This window comes from Sceloporus occidentalis, unplaced genomic scaffold (assembly GCF_023333645.1).
Source record: "Sceloporus occidentalis isolate IW3139 unplaced genomic scaffold, rSceOcc1.0.p SCAF_3, whole genome shotgun sequence".
NCBI classification, from domain to species: domain Eukaryota; kingdom Metazoa; phylum Chordata; class Lepidosauria; order Squamata; family Phrynosomatidae; genus Sceloporus; species Sceloporus occidentalis.
In genome coordinates this window covers 62,430,561-62,458,231 of record NW_028316983.1, presented here as the reverse complement: position 1 = coordinate 62,458,231, position 27,671 = coordinate 62,430,561, and the positions used below count along the sequence as shown (strand labels likewise).

The 27,671-nt window shown below is 41.7% G+C and overlaps 1 protein-coding gene across 3 annotated transcripts in view; it reads left to right on the top strand.

The window, feature by feature from the left end:
* The window catches only part of SCUBE3 (signal peptide, CUB domain and EGF like domain containing 3), a 178,637-nt gene that overhangs the window by 15,390 nt on the left and 135,576 nt on the right, over positions 1 to 27,671 (top strand). For all 3 annotated transcript variants that reach the window (XM_089514675.1, XM_089514674.1, XM_089514676.1), the window contains exons 2-3: positions 25,128 to 25,250; positions 26,718 to 26,843. In XM_089514675.1, the coding sequence (XP_089370801.1) occupies positions 25,128 to 25,250; positions 26,718 to 26,843 (249 nt within the window). The remainder of the gene's footprint in view (positions 1 to 25,127; positions 25,251 to 26,717; positions 26,844 to 27,671) is intronic.

Here is a 27,671-nt window from a genome sequence, read left to right as displayed (position 1 = left end):
AAAGCACATGCTGATTTTCTTTTGGAATTCCCTGGTACGCCTCATTATCCATCGTATGTTTGCAATGTAGTCCCTAGTGCCTCTTCCTTTCCTGAATCCCGCTTGAACCTTTGGGATTTTTCTCTCCATGTACGATTGGAGTCTATGTTGCAGAATTTTGAGCATAATTTTGCTTGCATGGGAGATCAGTGCTGTGGTCCTATAGTTGCTGCTGTGTCTTGTGTCTCCCTTTTTGTGGATGGGGATGTATATTGATCGCTTCCAATCTGAGATCTTATGTTGCCTTCAGTATGCATCTGCATACCTGTTACTAAGATACATGAATGAGAATGTGCTGTTGCACTCGCATTCTGCTTGTGGGCTTTCCATTGGAACATCTAGTTGATTACAGTGAGAAACAGGAGACCAGGCAAAATGGGCCTTTGACCTGATCCAAGAACTCACTTCTTAGGTTTGTACTGGGCATTCATGTGTGCATGAATATACACTTCTCCCTCCACATTTGCTGTGAATGTGGAAAAATTGCAAATAACAAAAACTATCTTTTTACCTGAGATAACACCTCTCTAGGTCCTCCAGTGCAACTCTGTGGTCAACATCTGCCAGACATTGACCATAAAACTGCACTGGAGGAGCTACAAATGCCTAGTGGAGTGTTCTCTTTAGGAATCTCTAGGTCCTTTCGTGTGATTTTTGGTTAAAGTTGACCATAGAGTTGCGCTGGAGGGCCTAGACATTCCTAGAGAGAACACATTAATAAAATCTGTGAGTAATAAAATTTGCAAAAGTCAAAGCCACAAATGGTGGAGGGACAAGTGTATATCCCTTTCTTTCTGTTTCAGCAGACCTTGACACCATTTCAACTGTAGCTCCCCATGGTCTCTTCTCCCTATTATTGCCATTGTTGTTGGATACCTTCAAGCCATTTCTGACTTATGATGACCCAAAGGTGAGTCTATCACAGGGTTTTCTTCACAAAATTTGTTCAGAGGGTGTTTGCCTTCATAGCATAGTAGAACTGTGTGATAAACCACTGAATATAAAAGACTTAGTATGTGAGTACAGTTCATGTGCAAGCAGGATTGGGTCACAGCATGGGGACAGCAAGGGAAAGAAATCAAGATGCCACCCCTTTCCTCCTTTTCTGTCTCTCCCCACTCTAAAAATAGAGTTTATATGACTATATGGAATCCATCTTGCCAAAGCCCATCTCAGACACTAAACACCAAACTACAGACTTGTTCAGACAAGTGTGAAGTGTCCTATATTTAGTGTTTCCTATTCCCTTTTTTAAAAAAGAGAAAATTTCACAGTCTTGCAGGTATATAAGCTAAGACTGCTCTACTGTAACTTTATTTACTTGGTCTTACATTTGTTTTCCTAGTTTTTAAATTCCTTATTCTATTCATATTGGGATGTCTGTATGTTTAAAGTACACAGAGTTCTAGAGAGCCTCTGTTCCAAAGAGTTTGATTTTCCAAAGGCAGCCAAGGTAGACTCAAGCATTTCTTCCACTTAGCTCACTCATTCTACAAGTGAACATCACACTGATGTGTGGCAGATATAGCCCTAGGTATGCATTATCTTCAAAACTTTTGTACCTTTTAAATTAAAAATCAAATGTCTGTTGAGAAAGCATTGCTATCTCAAGATGGATCTGCTAGGCCCAGTGGCAGCTGCTAAAGCCCTAAAAGTCTGGCAAGAGCCACTGGAGTCACTGCCTCATTTATGCTCCTCCATGTTGGGCTTGCAAGCAGCCATTTTGATTTCCTTTAATGGCTTGGAGTTACTTTGCAGTGATCTTTGGGTATTTTTACCATGTTAATGACCATGTGAGGTGGGTCAGGGCCTACTGTAGCCCTGAGGTTTTGCATTACATTGGACCAGGATACTGGGTTTTGTCACACAATTAAATGTGCACAGCTATATGCATGCAGCCCTCCTTCCCATCTAGAAATGTTCATATCATACACATGAACACTATTGTAGGCCTAGCTTCTGAGGTGTTGTATTGCATAGGCGTCCAATAGTGTTCATGTGTATGATATGAACATTTCTAGATGGGAAGGAGGGCTACATGCATATAGCTGTACACATTTAGTTGTGTAAACCTGTGAAATGGTTTTCTTGACAAGTTTCTTCTTGACCAGTTTCTTCATTGCCATCCTTTGAGGCTGAAAGAGTGTGACTTGCACAAGGCCACCCAATGACTTTCTATGGCCAAGCCAAGATTCAAACCCTGATCTCCCAGTATCCTAGTCCAATGCTCAAACGATTACACCATGCCGATACCATGGGGAAATTTCAGTGTGACTATTAGCCAGTGTTGGAATGCTGCAGTTGTCAACACCAAGCAAGCTAAGAGGAACCTACAAAAATAGAGACGCATCCTCATGACCAGTAAACTTTGGAGTGCCACAGGGTTCCATTTTGTTTTTCTTGCTGTTCAGTGTTTACATGGGCTGCGTGAAGGACAGTAAACTGAAGTTGAATCCTGATAAGACAGAGGTTCTGTGAATTGATGGTTCTTAAGTGTGGGAACTGGGTAAGTGACCTGCCCTGGATAAGGTTGTACTCCACTGAAGATGTGTAGCTTGAAAGTAATCACAGGTCTATCTCTGTCACTGTCCCAAATAGACTCCATGGCTTGGACTGTTTGGCACAAGCTCCAGTTCGTGTACCAGCTACAGTCTTTACTAGACACAAACAACATAGCCATACATTGATAACTTCCTGATAATACAACTGTAATTATCTCTGTGTGGGATTACCCTTGAAGATAACAGGGAAGCTATAGCTAAATACGTCAGATGGATTACTGACCAAGTACTATACATACAACACATAACACCAGCCTTTAAGGAGCTGCACTGCCTGCTAGCTCTTTTCAGTCAGAATTCAAGATGCAGATGATGCCATTCCAAGCCCTAAATTATTTGGGATTTTGATACCAGAAAGTGTGCCTCCCCCTATATCTACCTGCCTGAGAACTGGTGTCTGCAGGAGGGAGTCTATTCTGCGTCCCATGAGTGGGGTCAATATGATGTGGGAGGACAAAAGAGAGGGCCTTCTTGGTTGTGGCACCTCAATTGTGGAATGTCTTCAGAGGTCCAACTGGTGTCAATGTTGTTTTTTCCCCAGTGCCAGGCCCGTACACTACCTTTTTATTCAAGCCTTTGGGGCCTAATTTACTTTTAAATGTACATGGTTTTAAATTGTGTAGCCTTTTGAGCTGATTTAACTTGGTGTCTTGTTTAATACGTTTTATCCCTTTAATACTAATTGTTCATTTAAATAGGAATTATTTAAAATTATTTATATTGTTTTATTTGTATGTTATCCTGAGATCCCACAATAAAGGGCATGGTAGAAAAATGTTAGTAAACAAACAAACAAACAAAGGGGATTTATCTTTGACTCTTCTCTGTCGTGTATCCCTCAGATTTTTATTTAGCTCTTAGTTTTTAATCTTACATTGTTTAATCTTGTTTTAAGGGGGGGTATTATGTATATATGGATGTATTTTAACCTGTTGTACGCTGCTTTGATTGCCTGGCAAAAAGTGGGATAGAAATTAAAAAAATTTTTTTTTATTAGATCCAGACCACAGCCAAGGCTTGTAGATTCTTTTTGTACAATATTGCCAAAATCCAACCATATCTCTCCGCCCCTACTGCCAAGATCCTGGTCCATGCCCTAGTGATCTCACGACTTGATTACTGTAACGTCCTCCTGGCTGGGCTTCCTCTTTCTCACCTCTGTCCTTTAATCTCTGTCCAGCATTCAGCTGCACGCATTATCACTTCCACCCACTGCTCTGACCATATCTCTCCTGTGTTGGCATCCCTTCACTGGCTCCCCCTCCCTTTACGCATTCAGTATAAGCTCCTGCTGTCGACATTTAAAGCCCTCCATGGACTGGCCCCTCCTTACTTATCAGACCTTCTTTCTCCTCACCTTCCCGTCAGGGCCCTCCATTCTGGTAGTCAAGGTCTGCTGTCTCAGCCCAGGATTTCCTCTGCCCCATCCCAGATTCGCCCCTTTTCACTTGCTGCCCCTCACTCCTGGAACCTTCTTCCCCCACAAGCAAGAGCCATCACTTCTTTAACCAGCTTCAAAACGGAGTTGAAAACCATCCTGTTCAGAGAAGCGTTCCCAGGCATTGCATAATTGTCGCTTAATATTTGATGTTTTTTTGGTGCATGTTTATCAAACCATTTCCTGTATTGCTATGTACTGTATATGCATTATCCTACTTGAGAGTATGTATTTTCCCTGGAAGAAGATTAACCATCCATTATGAAGCCAAGCCCTCCCTCCAGTCCATCTGCCTTGGTCAAGGCCTCGGAGGTAGAGAGGAACTGCTGGACCTCTTACCCTTTCCCTCCACCACTCCCTTCTCCTTCTGTGTCATGTCTTTTTAGATTGTAAGCCCGAGGGCAGGGATCCGTCTAACTAAAAAGATTGTATGTACAGCGCTGTGTAAATTTACAGCGCTTCATAAATAAAGGTTAATAATAATAATAATAATAATAATAATAATAATAATAATAGGGATGGCTCTTCATAGATCCTGTTTAACTCTGAATGGTCATTTAAAAACTTTCCAAGGCTTATTTCTTTATATTTACTTATTTAATTTATATTCCACCTTTCTCCTGCTGTGAGATCCAAGGTGGCTTAGAAATTTTAGGAGAAAACTAACATGATAGTGCTACTTTTTGTGATGTTTGTTACTTGCAGCTTGTGAGTACAGAAGAATGTTCATTGTTAGTACTGTGTTACCATCTGTTTAACTAATTTTAAAAATAAAAATAATTTAAGAATTTAAAAATGACCACAAAATAATGTTTAGAAGTCATGAGTGAATGTTACTTGCTTTGGGAAACAAAATCCCTTGTGTTTACCTTGTATTCAGTCAAAACACTTAAAAGTAACAATGTGTCCCTCATTATGTTAAAAAAAAGTTGATGGCATTACTTTTAACATTTGATTCTAAACCTTGCTTAAAACTGTTGGACCAATCTTAGAGATACTCTACTGTTGACACTAAGGAGATAACAGTTTACATTTCATGTAGTTTCAATTTAAGACAAATGCAGAACTTGTAGCTTCAGTGAAATAAGGACAGATTTTGATGCCAATGATTGGTACATGGTGGCTCAGGATACACACTGTGGGTAAATTGGGAACCTTTAAATCCAGAAAACATAAGGGTAGCTGTGTTATCTATGCAGCAAAATACAATAAAATCCAAAATCCACAAAGCAGTGATACCTTTCTTGACCAACTCCAAAGCATAAAATGCATTATGCAGGTTTTCAGAGTCTCACTGGCCAGTCTGTTGTCAGTTAAGAGGGTATTGAGGGATTTCAGTGCAGTCAGAGGCCATTCCCCTTCTTGGCCATGTGAGGACTAGGGACAAAGGGCAATAAAAGACAAGTAATTACATTTCAACTCTAGTAGCAACAGAAAAGTAACTTCCTTTGAGATCCAGCTGCCCACAAAGTGGTGAATGAAAACAAATGGGTCACTTCTTGACAGCAGTGAGCTATATAGGATTAGGTAGACTTTTACCCTTCAGCCATTTTGAATGAAAATTCCTCAAGTCCCACACAATTGACCACACTGATGGAAGCTGTAGGTCAACATTTTCGGAGAACTAACATTTCCTTTCTTCATTGCCCACCTCTTGCCAGGGTTTTAATGTGTAACATGCAATTTGGCCCTTAAAGTTCTGTGGAAGATCAGAATGACAACCAGTAGTAAGACTTGCTGCCCTTCATGCCCTACATAAGAGAATAAAAGGTTTCCTTAAGTTAAATATTTGTAGGTGGATGTGGTGCCAAATCAATAAAGCCTGACGATTCCAGAACTTCTGTCTTTGCTGAATTGCCCATTGAAGAAGCAGCAGTTTAGATGCCTTCTGGCAAAGTTCAGTCTTCCTCTGTGGGCATCCATCTCCTGGCAAGGCTCACCCCTTCCATCATGCTTATTCCTTCCCAGGACTGTGGTACCTGCAGCTATGATGTACTTAGTCCCAGTGGTGATTTTCTGGGGGACAAGATGCTATTGTCCATATTAAGGCCTTTCTCAGAGTCTCCAGAAGCCCTAAACCTGCTGTGGGCCAGAAAGTGGAGCCTGCGGCTACATGTGGGCAGCTGCAAACCCTTTGAAGCGGAAGGAAAAGGTTAGGGGGTGCTGCATATCCTGCTGTGAGCATTTAGTATTTAACTTATGAACCCTCAACCACAGCCTCGTTCGTGGGTTATTGGCCTAATATCTCCAAGGGTCTGGAGCCGCTCCCATTTAGTGGCAGGCTCTCTATGAACCCCTAGTCTTATTTAGAAAAATGTGGTCACAGAGTTTTCTGAATGGTCTTGTTTAGAAAGTCCAGTTCTATTCCCAAAGGTAAGAAAATATGACTCAAAGTAGAATTTACTTTCTTGCGGGCTGTTGCCATTTTTTTCTCCTTCATCTGTTATATTTACAGACATTATAAATGTGAAAGATTATGTCAGTGCAGGTGTGTCAGGTTTATATATACATGTGCATTTGTTTCAGTTATATGCAAAAGGGTGTACAGAGAGGCTTCTTATATCCATGTAAAAGAATGCTTTGGACAAAGATATTACTCCTTTCTTTTGTTTAGCTTTAATTTGACGTGCTAGTAGCCCAAGATCCCTATATCTGGGCAGTATATTTAGAATCTCTTGCAAATTGGACCCACTGATTCCTAATGTGTGTAATTTTCAGCAAGAAATTTGCCTCTTCTTATTTATCTGTTTATTATCAATATGGATGGAAGGAGTTTTTCATACTCTACAAGTGTATGAAAATTGAGAATGGAGCACCCTATGAAATCTTTTTGTCTGTTTGTCCATTTGTTTTAGAAGTGTAGACCCCACCACCACCACCAAATTCATCTGAGTTAATAACTCAGTAGAAACTATAAGCACTGAAGGTTCTTCTCTAGCTTTCAAGGCCAGACTAAAGGCACAAGATATGTAGTTTGATGTTATATGATTCCCTGTCCCCATATTTTAACTAGCGTTCCATGGTGGGGGACTATGAGATGACTACAGTTGGAGGGCTATGACATGTGGGCAGATGAGTTGTACCTTTTCTTCCTATGCCATAGTCCTAAGAAAAATGGCTCCATTTTAGCTGCTGTTTGCAGTTTGAAGGTAGGTTTCCTCTTTGAATATTCATACCATTGCTTCAAATTCTCTCTTGTTTTTCAGTGGGGACTCAGGATATGGAGAGATTCTCTGCTAGTACTAGATGTTTTGGATAAAATGGATCACCAAAATGGATCTATTTCCAATTTGGTTTCAGGCCTGGTTATAGAACAGAGACAGCATTTGTTGCCTTGGTGGGTGATAGGGCAATGTGTCCCTGTTAGCTCTGCTGGAGCTTTCAATGGCTTTTGATACTATGGTATCCTTCTGGGCCACCTCCCTACTATGGGTCTTGGAGGTACTGTTTTACAGTGGCTTTATTCCTTCTTGGAGGGGTGAACCCAGGTGGTGGTGATAGGGCAGTGATGGCAAACCTTTCTTGGTTTGCGTGCTGGGGGCGAGGCTTCTGTCCCCCAGGGTGAGGGCCGCATGGCAATGGGTGGATCTGGAAGGGCCAGTGGGGGGTTGTTGCTCCTGGGCTGTTCCAGATCCGTTTCTTGCCCCCCCCCCCCCGGGCCGTTCCAGACCCAAGGCTGAAGATGCAGGTTCGCAATTTGTGGATATTACTGCATTCAGCTTTGAACCTGGAGGCCCAGGTCTCTCCAGTGACCAGGAGTGCTTTTGCACATTTAAAACTTGTGGGCCAACTGCACTCGTTCCTTGAGATGACAGATCTGGCTTTGGTGGTACATGCCTTAGTTACATCCCATTTGAATTACTGTTAACACGCTCTACTTGGGGCTGCTTTCAGAAATTTCAGCTGATCCAGAGCTGCAGCCAGACTTTTAACTGTGGCAGGTTACAGAGCCCACATGATGCCCCTGTAGAAACAGCTCCACTGGCTGCCAGTTTGTTTGCAGGCTCAATTCAAAGTGCTGGTTATGACCTATAAAGCCCTATGTGGCTCAGGTCCAGGCTATGTGGCAGACTGTACCTCCCTGTATGAACCAGCCCAAGCGCTGAGATCCTCAGTAAAGGCCCTTCTGTCAGTCCCACCATAGCCTCCTCTTTGTTGTCCTTCTCCCAGCAGGCTGAGACCTTCCTGTTCTGACAGGCGTTTAAAACAGAAAGTTTTTAAATAACATCCTGGGGGTGTTGCATTATTTTAAAGTGTATGGTTTTTAAGTGCTTTTTATCTTTTTAAAGTGTATTCTATGTTTAATAAAATATTTTAATATTGTAATACAGTCACCCCTCCTACATTTGGACACGACTAGACAAACCTATCAAGGGAAAACCTTTACCTTTACCTTTTCTACTGCAAATTCAAAACAGCCAACCTTCATTGCTGGTTCTTTTGCAGACAGTTCCTTGGGTGCAGCAACCAAGTAGTTGGCTGAGCAGCGACAAAGAAGCTTCTTGTTTCTGCCAGCTTTGCAGCTAGGCTGGCACAGGTGAGAGGCTTCTCGGTTGCTGTTTGGCTGGCTGCTCAGTCATTGCTCCCTTTCCTCCCTTGTCATCCTGGGAGCAGCACCTGAGCAGTTGGCTGAGCAGCAACCGAGAAGCTTCTCACCCATGCCAGCCTTGAAGCAAAGGCCAGTGCGCACAAGAAGCCTCTTGGTTGCTGCTCACCCAGCTGCTCAGTTGCTGCTCCCAGGGTGACCAAGTGCAAGGGAGAAGCTTCTCCCTAGAGAGGAGGAGGACTCTCAATACTTCATAGGGGCAGAGAAAGGATCAGCCAGTTTGTGTGTAGTGGGTTTACAGAGGCCACATGCTCTGGACTGGAGACTGGTGTGGACTGGAAAGGGAGAGATTTTAACTATAGGAGCCACTCCAAAACAAAGGCTCATCCCAAGAATTGAGCACAGATGTTCCTTCTCCAGAGACATGTCTTCCCCACACAGTTTCAAGTGTCCACTATCCCACAAAAATTGTTTCTTCTGCTACCTCTTTTCTCAGCCTGTTTGATGAAAGAAAGCAGGAGCAGCAGTGCAACTCCAACCTGCTAGCCAAGTCCCAGCTAAGCTCACAAGTCGCAGCAAAGTTCAGGTGGGGTCCCAAATGTGAAAGCTCCATTTTGCCACCACTTCTCCCTCCGGTAAGGGAGTGAACTCACATGGGCAGGCAAGGAGCAGGAGACACAAAGAGACACCACACAAAATGACCAAGAAGGCTGTGTGGTGGTTTTCTGGGCATCCTGAGACGTTTAATGTAATCCTCATCCCCACCATGGCCCTAAAGACTGCTGGTTCCCTTTTACTTTCCTGCACACTAATACTTTGACTGAAGGTTCCCCTACTGCCCCCTTTACCTCACTGCCCCCTGGATCCTTCCACCGCCCCCAGGGGGAGCGTACCAGCCACTTTGGGAATCGCTGATGTAGGTTATAGTGGTGCATACATAATATTTCAGTTATTGCTATATACAATCATAACCAGAGGCTGGGTAATTTACTGTTTTGTATGACCAGTCTGAGAATCCCCCAGCTGACATGCCAGTGGTCATGCTGGCTGAGGCATCTAGAATTTGTAGTTTAAAAATGTAACTCTCTCAAGCTCAGCTTATGACCAAGCAACTCTTGTGGGAATCCCTGTATGCAACAGCATTTAAATAAAAAATTAATGATAATGCATTGTAAGTTTGTTTAATTCTCTCATCTCTTTTGTCAGCGCTTCAGAAGAATCCTTGTTTGCCAAAGAGGTCTAGAAAATTATCAGCCATTTACTTGGAAATAAATATTTACTCCTTTTACAAGTATATTTGGGGTTGCAGCCTTTGCGTGAGGAGGAGAGTTTACAAGAGAACTTAAATATGTGTTTAAATCTGGAACACATCACTTTTTAGTGTTGATAATTGTACTTTTTAGCTAATGTAGATTTACATTCTAAGTGCAGCTTCAGTAAATATAAAAACATATTTAAGTGTCAGTTTGAAAAAAATAATTCATTTAAAACGCATGATAATTTTCTACCTTTGGTGTACTTTTAATTGAGATTAAAAGGTCAGAATACTCTGGGTAGTCTTTGTTATTGTTAACTGCACTCAAGTGGATCCTGACTCATGGTGACCCTGTGGATGAGACATCTCTTAGGCTCCCTTTCCTCCACTGCTCTGCTTAGGTTCTTCAAATTCAGGCCTGTGAGCTCTTTGATTTAGGGGTTATACAAACAGCCTCTAAGGGGTGGCATGCAGCCACCCCTTTCTTGCCGTGGCCCCAATCCAGCCTCTGGAGGGTGCAAAAAGGAGCTGCAAAAAGCAGCTTTTTGTGCCGTCCAAAGGGTGTCATAGCCACGGCGGCACAGCTGTATGGTGCCCCTTCAGCTCTGTGTCATGATGCCGTGCGCTGTCTGGAGCAGCATGCAGCATCATGGTGCCCTGGTGGCATCATTAAGGGTGTGCGTCATCTGGATGTGATGCCCTGACTCCACCCCTAGTGCTGGTCTGTACAGGGCCTTCGTCTACTCCTACTAACCTATGGACAAATAAACCCTGGTCACATAAGCATTTGTATTGTTGTGGATGTTATGAAAGGAATGTCTTATATTACCTTGCACAACATGCCTTGTTCCGAGCACCCAACAGCCAGGTGAAACTGATATGTGCAAGTTTGTCAGCAGTGGGGATGTACCTGGCCATGGTTTGTCTGCCCTTGCTCCTTCTTTCCCAGCAACAGCTGAAACACATCCAGGTGGACCCCTGCAGCTGATCAGTGACTAGACGAATGAAGCTATATCTAGAAGTCACCCTGGTAGCTGTTGTGCATCTGGGGAGGAACCAGTGAAGTGGGAACAGCCTCTATTTCCAGGCAATAGCATAAGTTCACAGGTGGTGATTTACACTCTTTTAACATGCATAGTAAATCTCAGCCAAAGCATCCACTGGAGTTTTTTCAAACAAAAACTGGTCCAGGAAAGTATACAAACATGACCCTGTTCTGACACATATATTTGTTGTGGGGCAGTTTACTATTCCAAGATCCATTAGAATTTAGTTTGGGATGGAAAAAAGTGTGCCGGAAGCATTTAAACAAGCTTTGCTTCATGATAAAGATGTAGATCTTTTCACCCAGCAACACATTTTGGCTTCAAAATATACATGCTGTGGTTATGAATCTTGGCAGTGCCAAGTATCACCTCATGCCAGTTTAGCAATCTAGTTCAGTTATCAGGGCAATTACCATTTCACAATGCTGTTTTACCATCAGGCCAGGAAGTGAGTCTTTCAACAAAAAAGCTGGACTGTGTTTTCCTCTCACTATTGTAAATTTGCTCATGTCTCCAGTGATTTGGGTCAGATTCTAATTCTTGATTGATGATTTAGAGATGTGGTGGTTACCCTGAGTTGTGGTTAATGTAAAAAAAAATGAATCCATTATGTAAATGTTTATACGGTACATATGTATGTACTGCTTTTCTGATGCAAATTAAAGCTTCCAGGTAAAATATCTTAAAAATATGAGAATAGAAATAGGTGGAATGCTTTACAACGTTTACCTATTATGATAATGTTGTAAAATGCAACTACTTATTCATAGTAGTTAGATTCATGGAACAAATTTTATTGCTCCTTCTAGTGGAAAACTGTCAAGTCTAGAATTGTCCTTTTGACTACTCATGTTGGAGAGTAAGGTTGGTTTGCACAGGAAGCAAATATTCAGTTTGCAAAGATTTCCAAGGTACATCATCTCAATGATTCACCTGTTAAATTTCTTCCTGGAATGCAGTTTTTAAAAGCATAGGAATCCTGCAAGGGAGAAAAGGATGAGGGTGGCAACCTAGTGAAGAAAAGTGAATGGTTTTATGGCTGAAGAGAGAGCATTATAATTTGGGGATTGTGTTTCTGCATACAATATGCCATGAAACCAAACCCACACAATTAGTGGTTATTGAGTAAACAGACAATGGGACTGAACATGTCCCTAAACACAAGATCTGTGGGTTTCAGCCTTCAATTTAAAAACACTTCCCTATATAAGCAGTTAGGTAGATCTTGGCAATCTCAGCATTGGTTTTAAAAACTAAACTTTCTCTCTTTGAATGTCCAATGTTGTCTGTGGCACTTATTTGTTGCTGTTCCTTGAGGATTATGACAATCAGTCTTGCATATTCCTCTCTACTTTGAAGAAGAGACCACTGTCTTAAGGACCAATCCTTGTTTTTACCAACCCACTTTGAAATCTGATCTCTCCTTTTTGCTTTTCTTCTGGTTACTTTTGTCTTCCCTGAGGTTTCCTGGTGGCTATTAAAGTAACATTTCCAAGTGCTGAAGCTGAAAGGCAGAACAAACAAAAACCTTTACAACTCAGTTTTCTTTCAAGCTCAGTGAAATCAGCTTTGCAAAGCCTAAGTTTATAGATCAAAGTAGAAGAACATGTTGTGAAATTTCACTTACATAGATTTTTCTAAACTGAAATGGTTTGTTAGCTAACATATGTACACATTCCTTTTAGGGATCCAGATACAAGGGAATTGTTGAATGAATCTTGCTGGCAGGAATGAAGAATCATTTAAGTTCTCGCCTTGGAATTTTTTAAAATAAATACAGTTCTAAGGAGTTTGGATATCATGGCGTACACCTAGATAAAGCCAAACATATTAATGTTGGAAAGACAAGCAAAGACTGGCTCAGCAGTCTTCAGAGGGCACCAGGTTTGGAAAAGGATGAGCACAGATATAAACCTTTACCTATCTCTTTGATCAGCCAGATGCTGGTGCATTTTTTAAACCCTACCTTGTACTTGGGTTTCAGAAATTCTCTCCAAACTTCTGCCTTTTTTTTTTTTTTTTTTTGGTTTGCAGTTTCCAATTGTGATTTCAGTACTGGTGTTGAGTTGTAAGTGGCAGTAATCATAGATCAGAGATCATAAACAGAACTTGGACAGTTCAGGGATATGAAATGATATGGAATATTATGTTAAACATAGCCCTAAATCTTTCATTTACTTCACTTGGTCTTGAAGAGATCAGAACGTCTATGTTGTTCCATTTACCAGAATCAGAGCTGTTTAGTTTTAGCTGTAATGTAAGATCTAGTTTACTACACAGACAGTCTAGAACTCTAGATTATAACCAGTATGTGGGGGAGAGAGCGGGGGGGTGGGTGGGAAGAAAAATGTGCAAGACCACCAGTCACAGGCTAAAGATCCAGGCATAATCCATAGCTGATCACTTATCAACAAGTGAACCACATCCTGAGCACAGCCAATTATTGTTATTAATCACATTGTTTCCTGAAGGACTCAAGTTTAGTCACTTTATTGTTGAGGCTTCAAAGTACCAGGTGAGCAATCTTACTAAATCTTTCATTTAAAAAAAACAACTCAGTGAGTTGAAGCCAAATGTTAGCCATTAAAAGGAAACCACAGTCATTTATGTGCACCACCACTCCTGTTTCCTGCTTGCTTTATAAAATCACAAAAATGTAGTGTGAAGGAGACACAGGAGGAAACTTTGGTTAATTAATCCAGGAGGTGTTGATTCACGGCATGGCAAGGAGGAAGTAAGGAAGAAGCAGTTTAAGAACAGAATGTTTGGGCCTAATGGTCTTGCATATCTTGGTTTACTAGATTTTCATACACTTGAACTAGAATGTTCCCTTTCATCATATACCATGCTATTTTATAACATCTAAAAGGTAAAGGTTTCTGCTTTGACATGATTGTCATGTCCAACTGTAGGGGGTGGTGCCCATCTCCTTTACTTAGACAAGGGAGCCAGCATTGTCAAAGACAACTCTGTGATCATTTGGCAGCATGACTGCACAGAACACTGTTACCTTCCCACTGAAGTGGTACCTATTAATCTACTTGCACTTTTACATGTTTTCAAACTACAAGGTTGGCAGAAACTGGGACTAGTGACAGGAGCTCACTCTGTCACGTGACGCTTGGGTCTCAAACTGCTGGCCTGCTGATCATTGGAGTCAGCATCTTAACCGCTGAGCCATTGTGTCCCCTGGTCTCCTATTTATTGAATGAATACAGTGGGCCCACCATATCAGTAGGCTAGCCATCCATGAATTCGAGCTCCTGCAGAGTGCCACACCCCATATTAGTCAGTGGTGACATGTGTATGCAGCCACACTGATTCGAGTGCATGCACATCACCACCCATTGACTAATATGGATTTGAGTGCATGCATTTTGATTGAGAGTTCCTGCATGGCAGGGGGTTGGACTGCATGGCCTTTGTGGTCTCTTCCAACTCTATGATTCTACGATTTTTACCTATCCACGGGAAGGCCTGGAAACGAACTCTTGCAGATGGGAAGGGTGTACTCTATGTGTTATAATTCTTCTTTGGTACACTACCAGTTTGATTAATTATTGCTCAGTCCTTTGAAAACTCCAAAGTCCTTTGAAAACCCTCTCAAAAGCTTAACAAGAAAACCCCATGATAGTTTTGCTCTAGTATTGCCATAAATTGGAAATGACTTGAAGACACACAACAGGTGGGGGGGGGGGGGGGAATTTCCCACTTGCTTTTCTAATTTTCCATGGAAAAATAGAGGATCTTTTTTTTTCCTGGAAAATTTTCCACCTCATATCAGAAATCTTTGCATTCACAGTTTGTTTTTCAGCAACATGCTGTTTGTCAATTCCTTACGAAGGAATCCTATGCACCCAGTTAAACTTTTGTCCCTGAGACTGGGTGCATAGGAGGCTTTGGTGAAAGAGGAAGAGAGAATGGTGTCTACTTTGTGTTCAACTGATCCTCATATTCCTTCACCCTATTTGGAGAGAAGGTGGATACTGTGGTGACTGTAAGAGCAATGTACCCCTTCCCCATTTGAAGTCTCAGTGGAATTCTTTGAGTTCAGTAACAGCTTCTTCTCATCCTTGCCAACACACTGTGACCTTGCAAGACAAAAGCATTCACAAGTATTTGGCAAGCAAGCATAGACCATGGTTGGAGTGAAGTGCCATGCCTTGGCCAACAGGGAGATGACTTGCATGTCAGGTTGTATGTGGGCAACACTACTTCCTACTGCGGGAGGGAGGGACGGAGGGAGAGAGAAAAGGGTTAGAGTGAGATGAAATACCTAGTTAGGGTTCTGAGTAGAAAAGTGTTAGCAATGTGTTCAATTTCCCATGTGGCTTGTAAGAATAGACTGTATTTTGGAAACCACCCTTTCCCCCTGTTTCTCATCACTGAAGCTCCCCCTTGTGAAATCAATGTTTGTATGATGGGGAGCCTGGAACACCGACAGAGCTATGAAACTTGTCATCTTAGTTGTGATATCTTTGTGACATGGTTTTCATTCTGGTGTTATACACTATGGTTGGGTGCTGCATTGCAACATTACATATGCTCTGTTGTAAGGTTGTGGGGATGATTTTTAAAATATGGGAAGTCCATCTCCATCACGGCTAGCTCAAGAAGAAGAGCCCTCCCTCCATGGCAACTGTCATCTTCTGGCCTGGGAGGGAGTGAAAAGGCTGGCCCATTTCCATCAGGGCTAGCTCAAGAAGAGTATATTTTTATTTTTATGTATTTTTATATTTATTTATTTTTATTGCTGTAACCCGCCTGGATTCCTTGTGATTGGGTGGGCTATAAATAAATAATTTATTATTATTATTATTATTATTATTATTATTATTGGGAGGCATTTCTTAGGTCTGATATAAAATTCTGCTGTTGAGATATGACTGAATTTTGAAAAGGTGTAGGATATATTACAGCATACATGTGCCATCTGCCTCTTGACCATTATCCCATTTTAACTATTTCACTGATAGGATTTAGCTATTTCACTGTATGTACTAGTATGTCTTACTGCAGGTGGCTGTGGAAGCCTAGATGGTATTCTGGAGGCATAAGAGAACTTCTGCCAAATCTTATGGAAATTATAAATCTCAAGTTTGGGTCTGAATGCCTAAGACTTAATATATATATAAAGGATAGGCAATTATGGGAGGCTTGGGGGTCACAATACCTCCCTAGGAAACCATGAGGGTGGTTGAACCGCTACCACATTCCCCACTGCAAAGAAAACCCAATTTTGCTCCCAAATGCCCCAGCAACCTTTAGGGGACCATGTTTTAGGGCCCTCTTGGCTCTTTTAGACCCAGGACGACTCCAAAGGTAGCCTGTCAAGGCCATTTAGGGGCACATTTCTGCTATTTGGAGGAGAACCTGAAGTCCATGAAAGCAACTGTGAAGGCCACACTTTGCCTACCCATGATCTATACCCTGCATTTACCCATAAAGCAGGATAGAAAGGAATGTTGTAGCACCTTTAAAACTAACTGAGAAAAAGCAGTTTCTAGCATAAAGCTTTCACAGACTCCAGTCCACTTCATCTGATATACCTGTTACCTGATGTACCTGGTTATGTTGAGGAAAACTAACATGGCTATGACTTTGACAAAGGAATACCACATAGCTAAAAGTATACAAAAGGTCAGAATTAGAATGCATTTAAATTAACACTAGTAAAAAGAAGTTAAAGAACAGTCCAATCCAAACAATATTGTACTCTCTTTAAAGGCTTTCCTTTAATAGGCTTCAATTCCAAAAGCCTATTGTAATTTTAAAAAAGTATTTTCTGCTGACAGAAAGAGAGCAAGGATAGCCTCCTTGGGAAGGGAGTTCCAGAGCCTAGGGGCAGCCATCAAGAAGGCCCTTTCTTATGTCCCCACAAGCCATGTATGTGAAAAGGCTGGGACTGACAGAGGGCCGCTCCTAAAGATCTCAGGGCCTGGGGAGTCTTGTACAGGGAAATACTGTCTGTCAGATAGCCATAACTATAGAACTTGAAATCACCCAGTAAAAATGCAACTCTAATCAGATCAGACTATTAGGAAAGAGAGGGGGTTGGGGTTTGGTTCCAGGAACCTCCCATGAATACTAAAATCCGTGAATGCTCAAGTCTCATTGCATGTAAAATTGTGTTCCTTATATAAAATGGCAAAATCAAGGTTTGCTTTTTGTCTTTGTTTTTTGGAATACAAATAAACTTCATTTATGGAATTCACTAACACAAGATGTAGTGATAGGTTACTTGTGTACTTCTAAAAGTGGTTAGATATGTGGAAGATACAGTTCACCAGCACCTACTAACTGTAGAACTTCCATGATCAAACGTAGTATGCCACTGAATACAAGCTGCTGATTGTCAACAGTAGGAGATGGATATTGCTATCAAGTTTGTGTTCTCCCTCTACATTTACTGGAGAAATTTGGCTAGACACCATAAGAAGTAGGTCTCTGGTTAAGAGGAACACTTAATCTAGCTGGGCTTATTTTACATTTTTAACCCACTGGGTGGCTTTGGGCAAGTCACATGCTCTCAGCCTCACAGGAAGGCAATGGCAAACCTCCTCTGAACAAATCTTGTCAAACCATGATAGCTTCTCCTTGGGGTCACCATTAAGATGGAAACAACCTGAAGGCACACAACATGTGATTCATACAAAGACCAATTCAAGGTATAACAATACAGAAGCACTGTAAGTAAATGCCAGTAAATAGAAACAAGATTCCAGTTTAACTGTATCTCCGGCCCCGAAATATTACTTTCCCCTCTCTCCTTCCCTCCCTTCTGACCATGTTAGTTGATTTTGTACTTGATCCCAACTAATACGCAATACAGGATCTAGGGTGGGTTCCACACCGCCAAAAAGTATGTGCTCGGCATGTACTAGGGTTAGGAAGGGGCGCCCTTTCTGGACGCCCCTAACCCCAGTACGTGCCAAGCACGTACAAAATGGTGGCGCCCATTCTACATGGGCGTCGCCATTTTGATGTAGTGGATGCTTAGCATCCGCACGTTGCGGTGCAGAAATGACGCTGCATTTCTTTTTGCAGGTTCTTTTTGCTGTGCCACAGAATCGCGCGGTTTGTCTGCTGCGGTTCCCTGGCGCAGCAAACATGGGCGCCCCTTTTTGGGCGCTCTGTAAAGCACCTTACATACAATTTCTGTCAGATTATCATGGCAGGAAGATTTTTATGGACAGCACCTTAGCCTAAACAAATAAGGAAAAAAAAATCCTCCTTCACTTTATTGGTGTCATCCAAGGTTAATTGTTTTGTTTTATTTTAATATTTGCTGTTGGACCCACAGTTTCTTGTCAGGCTGAAATTTAGTAGTGCATCTTAATATACTAGTTGAAGATAGTTGAAATTCTACAGTGTTACTCACCAGAAGAATTAGACTACAATCCTCATCATTCCTGGAGACACATGGGGAAAAGTGGATTAAGCAGTGCATACTCAGAAATGGTTTGGGAACTGCTCTTTGAAGATCAATTTGTCAGTTGTAGAACACCTTTAGATCAGTTTCAAAACACTGCAATAAAATATAAATAACTTTAAACTCACCATATGAACATGCACATTTTTAGAGATATTTACAACAAAAAGCTCTTTCCCTGACTTTCTGCCCAAACATTAACAAAGTGTGATAGCTTAGGGAGAAAGTTAGGGAAAGAGCTTCTCAGTTGCAAATATCTCTAAAAATGTGCATATTCATATGGTGATTTTAAAGTTATTTATATTTTATTGCAGTGTTTTAAAACAGCTTCCAGCAACAGAGAAAACAAATAAGGCTGTTATAACACTTTCCTCATGTCTGCTCACCCTCTATCTCTCTCTGTTCATCCCTTTTGCCTCAGACCATCTATGTTTCCATACTACAAGAATATATTAAGAAAGTGTGTGTGAGAGAGAAAGGGCAGGGGGAAGGGAAGGGAAAGGGGTAGATAGGAATATTTTTTTCTCTTCTCAATCAGGAATGGAAGGTGTACCAAGCTGAGATGCACTATTCTGTATTGATTTGGCTTTGCCATTGGTAATTCTGTAAAATATGTCTAATTATCTTGTTAAACTTTCTGCACAGGCTGTTTTCTGCAACTTCAGGCCTTCTACCCCCATACTCTATAGCAGGGGTAGGCAACCTGCGGCCCGCGGGCCGGATCTGGCCCAGCGAGGCCTTGGGACCGGCCCCAGCCTGGTCCTGCCGCCGATTGCCGCCGGGGCCTTTGGGGGGCAATTGTCTATAGAAGCCTCAGAAAAATGTATTTATATTAACATTTTTTAAAAAATCAGCAAATTTTTTCACATGTCCTCCATTTTTTAAACAAAGTGTCCTCCATTGGAAAATTTTGTCCTACATTTGTCCCAGTTTATTTACATATTTAATTTTTTTAAATTATTTAATTATTTATTTTTTGACTTCGGCCCCCCAGTTGTCTGAGGGACAGCAACCCGGCCCCCGGCTCAAAAAGGTTGCCTACCCCTGCTCTATAGTAAATAAGCCCAGGGACACCAGAATTGCTTTAAGATGTGGAGGCTCAAATCTGGCATGCTGGTCAGTATGAATTTTGTGCACTGCAGTTGTGTTTTTATGAAACAATGAAAATAGAATACATTGATTAAAATAGCAAAAACAACACTGAGCTATGCTAGCATGTGCAGGATTGCAGACAAAATATTCTCAGAATAAACTACAAAACTAATATTTACCAAAGTTGAGGTGTAGAGAATCTCTTGATGCAAGACCTGGAGTTAGGGGTTGACTAATTTGTTGATTACAATAAATTATTTAGGCTGGTGAGAATAATAATGGATTATTAAAAGCTCCTAAAGAATCTCTACACATTAGTGGAATTTACATTAAAATGGCAAATGAAAACCAAGTGTTTCTTGTTGTTGTTGTGTACCTTCAAGTCCTTTTCGACTTATGGTGGCACTAAGGCAACCCTATGATGGGGTTTTCTTGCTAAGTTTCTCCAAAGGGGGTGAGACTGAGAGAGTGTGACTTGCCCAAGGTCACCCAGTGGGTTCACATAGCTGAGTTGGGATTTGAATCCCATCTCCAGAGTTTTAGTCCAGCACTCAAACTACTATGCCATGCTGGTTCTCAAGTACAGTGGTACCCCGGGATACGAAATACCCAGGTTACGAAATTTCCGGGATACGAAAAAATCCCATAGGAAATAATTGTTCCGGGTTACGAATGTTTATTCGGGTTACGAAAAAAAATTTTGGTGCTTTTTTCGGCTTTTTCGCACGAAACGCGGCTTTTCCCCATTAGCGCCTATGGTGATCCGGCTTACGAAGGCTTTTCGGGTTACGAACGGCGCCCCGGAACGAATTAATTTCGTAACCCGGGGCACCACTGTATAAGACAAGACAAGTATAAAGTGATGCATATGTAGGGGGGAAATCTGAACTTATCATGTAAAGGGCCTGAACAGACAGGCCAAAATAAAGCTGCTTCGGGTCACTTCGGAGGTATGCTCTTTAAATGACACACACATCTTAAGAGGGCAGAAGCTGTGCCAAAGCTTCTGGCCTCTTAGGACGCATGCAGCATTTAAACAGCATACCTCCAAAGTAACTTTATTTTGGCCTGTCTGTCTGGGCCCATAGCCAGCCCTTTGAATCCATGGATATTTTTTTATCCACCGATTCAACCATCCATGGCTTGAAAATACTCAAAAATAACATACGTTCCAAAAGCAAATCTTGCTTTTCTCATTTTATATAAGGGACACCCTTTTACTACACCACTGTATTTGATAGGACTTAAGCATCAACAGATTTTGGTATCTACATAAGGTCCTGGAACCAAACCCCAGTGGATACCAAGGGCCCACTGTATACTTCTGGGGTTAATACTGGGAGTGAGTCACCAAGAAAGATTTTTATATCTTGGTAGGTAGCTTGTTGAACATAATGTGCAGCACATAAGAGATGAGTAAGCATAAGAATGTGTAAAGTTAAGTATCTCCCATAATACTAGAATCCAAGTCATCTACTAAAATAGCACCTCTCCACATACCGCACAGGTAAATTGTGGAATTTACTTTGTTTAAAATGCACTGATGGCTGTCAATTTAGGCAGCTTCAAAAGGGGATCTGATAAATTCTTTGAAGAAAAGGCCAGCATTGCCAATGTGGAAAGCTATATGTCAACTCTGGTATCAGAAGCAATGCGTCTCTGTATATCAGTTGTTGGGAACACAAGACAGAGATTGCAGCTGCACTCATCTCCTGCTGGTATATGTGTATGTGTCCATGCACCATGTTTGTCTGTCTGTCTGCCTGTCTGGAGAGGGAATCATGTTTATGGATGCTAATTGGGCAGCATAGCTGGGGAGGGAAGCAGTTGCCACAGATCTGTGAAAACCTCTGCTTACTATGTAAGCTTGCTCTGCTTACTATCTTAAGGAGAGAGTCAAGATCTACACATTACATACATCCCCCAAGGCTAGGATTTGGGAAGGAGAAAAGCCAGAAATAATGTGGGAGACTTCTCAGATAGGAAGAGAATAGCAGAAACTGCAAGTCTGTGGTAAAAAGACTGCAAACACAGCTCCACTGTACTACTCAGAAGTAAACTCAGTGGATTAATTGGAGAATTTATTTCTAGGGAAGTGGGCATGCTTTTAAAACCTTAAGTTAGGGGTGGCCTGCACCCGTCCCTTTTCATGGTGGATTGGGGCCAGGGCAACCTCACTGGCAGCCCTGTGGCCCCAAGCCGGCATTTTACAGGCCACGGAGAAGCAGCAAAATGCCGCTTCTCCATGGCCTGGAAAAGGGGTGTCCTTGGGGCTTCATGCCCTCGGACATCCTGGCGCTAAAGAGGAGAAAGGGGCAGCCCCTTTCTCCTCAGGATCGTTCCTGTAGCCGTGTGGTTGCCACGGGAACGATCTGCTCCTCAAAAGGAGCTCCGTTTCAGAGCTCCTTGTAGTGACACCACCAGGCTGCCATAAGCAGCCAGGGGTGGCATGGAGATGTCATGAGCGTGCTGCGCTGTTTGGATGTGGGGTGCATGTAGGGTTGCCATAAATCAGGACCTCCAAACCGGGACAAATGTAGGACAACATTTTCAAATGTAGGACACTTTTTTGGCGCTTTTCCCTCCCCGTGGCTGGCCCAGAGTCTCACTCCTCCTCCTCCTTCTCCTCCTTGAGGCTGGCCAATGGCAGAGTGGGGCTGGAAACAGCTCCACCCCAGCTGCTCTGCCATTGGCCAGCCAGCCTCAAGGGGGCGAGTGTTCCCTTTAGGCGTGATGGCTGCTGGTCGGGCCCAAACCCAGGATTTAGAGTGAACCGGACCATGACCGTGCCAAACCGCAAAAACCGTTACAAGCACGGGCGCAGCCGGGTTATGGCATCCCTAGGTGCATGTGACATCATCGACGCGCACCACGTATGGACGGTGCCATCTTTAAGATGGCGCTGTCCATACGTATTAGGGTTGCAGAGTGTGTGGTTGCCGCGCGCTCTGCAACCCTAATTTCAGTGCCAACACGGCGCTTTGTGTCCGTTTGTATTGGACCTCAGTCATTCTTTATTGGAGGAGCCAGAAAACTCTTGGTATCTCCAGTTTTCTCTTTCTCTACTGAGAAAGGAGTGTCATGCTTCCCCTCAGAGCATCTCTGTTGGAGATGGTTTCCCATGAAGAACCTTAAGAGTTTGTGTACCTGTCAAGAAAATTGCAAGTCATGCAGTCAACTTCCTGCAGTGCCATCAGATTGACCCAGCCAAAGTTCAGATAAATCAGCATCCCAGCCTTCAAGTTGGTGTCGGTGTCAGGTACAGGGAGAACAAAGGAAGGAAAACCAGGCTGGGTTGGCTACTGGCCAGGCCATTCCAGTGGTAGTCTGTAACCAAGGAGGCAGAGATTGCTTCTGACACACTGGCTGTCGTCTGCCCATTTGTTCAAGCCTTCTCAGAAATACTGTCAAAGAATAGGGATGTGGCTGGGACACAGCTCCAGAAAAGTAAGGTATCTGTGACCCCATGATCCAAGATGAGTATGTGTCTGCCTTTGTTTATTGTTGTGTGCCATCAAGTCCTTTTTGATTTATGGTGACCCTAATGTGAACTTATTGTAGGGTTTTCTTGGCAAGTTTCTTCAGAAGAGGTTTTGCCATTGCCATCTTCTAAGGTTAAGAAAGTGTGGTTTGCCCAAGGCCACCCAGTGATGGGGTTTTTTTGTTTGTTTGTTTGTTTGGTTTTTTTTTGTGATCGAGTGAGGCATCTAACCCTGATCTCCAGAGTTGTAGTCCAACTCTCAAACTGCTACACCACACTGGCTCTATACCTGTGTAAAATAAGTGCATACTCCTTTCTTAATTATCCTTCCTTTTCCTTTGCTGATTGTTGCTTGATGTATTTTAAATGATAGGCACCTTGGAAAAGGGGTTCGTCCTTTTATACCCACTAATAATGCTATATATCCAAATTGGTTTTACTCATAGGCCAAAATACTCTCAACTCAGTATGTGTTTCCAGTATGCCAGAGTTGTCTCATTGTACAGAAATCCCTGATGTTGGCACATGAATATTCACCACAGCAAAGAACTTATTGGGCCCGTTGAAGTTCTTTTAACAGTTCTTGGCTCTTGGGATGTATTTTTCTTTTCTCATTCCACACTGAAACTGTTAACAAGTCTAGTATGTCTTGAGAGAAAAGATTACTGTCATTATGGTTATACATTTTTCAAGCTGTCTGGCTATATACAGTTGTCCCTTCCGACTTGTGAGGGATTAGTTCGGGACCTCCTCGTGAATCGGGAATATCACTAATATTGGAGCCCCATTGATTACAATGGGGTGCGCTCCTGTGAGCGGTGCTGCACGCGCACCTCAGGGGCACGCCGCCATTATGTCCCTCCTGGCTTGCCATCTGCAAAAGACTGAGAGACACAAATGGCAAGACTGCGAATTGGGAGGGATGACTGTATATTATCATTTAGCTAGCCACACTGTGCCATAGATCCTATTGTTGGTCCCAGCAACACTAGACTCATTGAATTGGTGATACCTTGATTCATCACTTATTTCAGTTTGATTAATTCAATGGATATACTGTAGTTGGGGTTAATAGGATTCAGGCCTAAGAGTTAACTGGTAGCAAAAGTTGGTTGAATATGAGGAACATGTAGTCTCTGGCTATAAAATGCCTGGTGTGTTTTTCTTATTTGATTACTTCATTTCTGGAGCTCTGTTTTTGAATTTATTTGCAGTTGGCATTGACTGGTTGAGATTTGCCAACCTCTGTTTATGATTCATAAACCTCTGTTTATAATGCATGAATGCACTGTGATGCATGATGCATTAGTGCTCTGGAACAAGCACTAATCAGCTCCCTTCCTTGTCTCAGCTATAGTAGCCAGAAGTATTCTGGGTGCTGCCACGCTGCAGAATTAACGCAATTTGACACTGCTTTAACTGTTATGGCTCCATCATATGGAATCCTGGGATTTGTAGTTTATTATGCTACCAGAGCTCTCTGACAGAAAAGGCTAAATATCTCACAAAACTAAAAATCCCAGAATTCCATAGCATTGAGCCATGGCAGTTTAAGCAGTGTCAAACTGCGATAATTATGCAGTGTAGTCTCACCATATTAGTGACTTGGGGAAATATTCATTTAGGTGTTTACACATTGCACTTAAAAACCAAGAGACCAATTACAACTTGTTTTCCTTTTTAAATATAGATGCTGATTGCTTTCCAATATTATAAACAATATTCTCCCTATAGTTTTTACGATAGTCTTTTCACAGCCATTTAAGATGTTGGACAGCTACTTCCAAAGGGCTGCATGGTGGGTCCTCCTTTATTTGGCACCTAGAACAATATACAGGATTTGGCTTACATCAAATTTTGCAAAGCACAGGAAAAGAACTTGCTAGGGAAAGTCAGGTCTTGCATGTGGCATTTGGGGCATAAAACATCTTCATCACAGTCTAGTGACCACCACTTAATAGGCTGTTTCAGCATACACAAATCATTATGTCAGATCCAAGTCTTGGCTATTGAGCAAAGGTTTGCCAAAATCCTCAAAACTGACTTAGCACTTTGAGGCACACCCTTTTTGGAACACAATAGTGATCCAAGTGGAGATTTCACTGATATTGTGTTAACTATGCCTACTCTACAACTGAATACAAATTCAGTTTCGTAGTTTTCCAGAATAAAAGTTGGATGGTGTATTTTAAAAAGTACAGGCTTTTATGATGTCACTTTCCCCCTTTCCTTTGCAGATATTGATGAATGTGTTGATGGAACTGACAACTGCCACATTGATGCCATCTGCCAGAACACTCCTAAATCATACAAATGCATCTGCAAATCTGGCTACACTGGGGATGGGAAGCACTGCAAAGGTAGGGAGGGTAGGCCCGCTGGTAGAAGCAAAAATTGGGTAGAAATCTAACTGCGTCTCTATTTAGCCACTAAGTAGAACAAAACACATTACATTTTAATGAGCTTTTTATGAACTGTGCATTGGTTGCAATGAACTTTCTGAATTATTTCTTACAAGCATGTAGTCAATTTTGTTATAGTTCCAGACAATATGGTTACAATAAGGGTTTTTCGGTCAGGTTTTCATTTTATTTCACTTAATTAATGGATTATTTATTTCACTTTTCCCCTTTTGTTCTTTTGGGAAACCCAGCATCTTAGAGGTGCTCCAAGTCTCTACTCCAGCACTTACTTGACAGAGTTTTAATTAGCTTACAGCTTAATTATATTCACTTAGTTTTAAACTTGGTACCCTCAGGTAATTCTCTGAGGCCTAGAAAATTCAGTGAATACTGTTGCAGCATTCCTTATTCTATATCAAGACTCTAAAGTTCAGATGTCTTTAGTTTTCACCACTCAACAGGGCTGAAAAAAACTTCCATGAGGTGGACATTATATGCTATGTGGATAGCTGCACATATGTAGCATAGGAATGTACTGATGGGAGAAATTTCTTCTTTTTTTGAAAAACAATTAATATATATCCAGCTGTATGCTACAACATATAGTCAGTGAAGGAAGAATCTGTTATTGCAACATACTGTCAACAGTGTGCACTCATTTTTTGTTCATTTAATTTGGCACTTTCTTCTGGACTTCTGGTGATGAAATTTTGAATCAAAGGAATGGGTGAGTTACTCTGTAGCTTGGTTTAAGTGAGGCAAAAAAGATGGGCTACTGGAATTATTTCTGTCCTGCCAATTACTTTGGCTGCTTCAGAAGCAGCATTAAAGTTTTATTTCCAGTGAATGATCATTGTATCAAGGCCATGTTGAAAGAAAATTGTGAAGTCTGGACTCTCAGATCACAGAACTTGTGGAACACCACCTCATCATGGTGTTGATGCTACTGTATCCATTAGTTTCTGACCTATGGTTCTGTGATTCAATGGCCTGATAATGTGAAAGGAGACAGTAGAAAACAAATGATAATTTTCCTTGGATTCTGTTGGGCAATGGAAGTTATGCATCCATTCTGCATTTGATGTAAAAATCATACACTTATGGGAGTTTTATTAATGAAGTGGGGCCAAATGCTGAGCATGAATGATAGGTTTCTGATATATGTTTAGGGGTACATCAGCTTAAACTGTATCAAATGTATCTATCTATGATTGGCTGCATTTACTAAAGCAGGATTTAATTTGTTAAATAATATATTAAATTTTTATTTAAGCGCAACTAAAATAAATCTAAGCAATTTTGTTGTAGCATAAATTTGAATAGTCTGGTTAAATCCATTAGTGGATTTTTGAGACGGAAGTAACGTTGGTAATTATTGGTTCTGATGTTCTCCCAGCACACTGATCATCTCTCTTCTATGTGCAGATGTGGATGAATGTGAGCGTGATGACAATGCTGGCTGTGTCCATGAATGTGTCAATATCCCTGGGAATTATCGATGTACCTGCTACGATGGCTTCCGCCTGGCACATGATGGCCACAACTGCCTTGGTAAGGCCTTCATGCATTGCTGCACCTTTTTATTCAAAAGGTATAAATTTATGGGTGGAGGGGGAAAAAACAGGAAACATTATGCTGTAAAGGTCAATGCTGAAGCACCCTGAAATGGCGACTCTGAGATGATCCTAATGTTGAATTACTCCAAGTGGATTGCTAAGTGTGCCCTTTCTGATTCTGTTGTATTGATATTTTTTAAAAAGAGAGAGCTTTCCAAGAGGTTCATGCAGTCAGTCTTACCACTGTATTGCCCAAAGAAGAAACTGGGTGTGGACTCCAATCTTCTGAAGTATGCTGTCTTACAATCACACACTGATTGTTTCTTTTTAATGTCATTTTGCTCTCTCTTGTGCATATCCAGTGGGAAGATTGTAAGCCTCTTGGGCCAGTGCTATACTTTCTAGAAAAAGAGAGAAAGCTGTCTCTCTACCATCATATGGCATTGCATAAATACTCCAGCTGTGAAGTTGTACTGCAGTGTTTATTGATTCTTTGTCCCACAGAGAAATGCAAACTCCTCTCAAGTGGTTACGGCTGTCATATACTAATCTCCACCCTTTCTTGGGGGACAACGTTGGGGCAGATAAATTTATTTGCCAAATAACTTACGAAACAAAAACTAAATACATACCGGCAAACAAATCTCCATCCCTGTGTGTGACAGGATATTGTGAGATGGAAAAATGGGATATGTTGATACCTATGGCTTTAAGAAAAAGAATAGCTGCTGTTAATTTGTGCACGAATCTCACAATTATATATTTACCTGTTACAACAGCTTTCTCTCTTTTTCCTGAAAGGCATTCTCTCTCTGAGGATGTA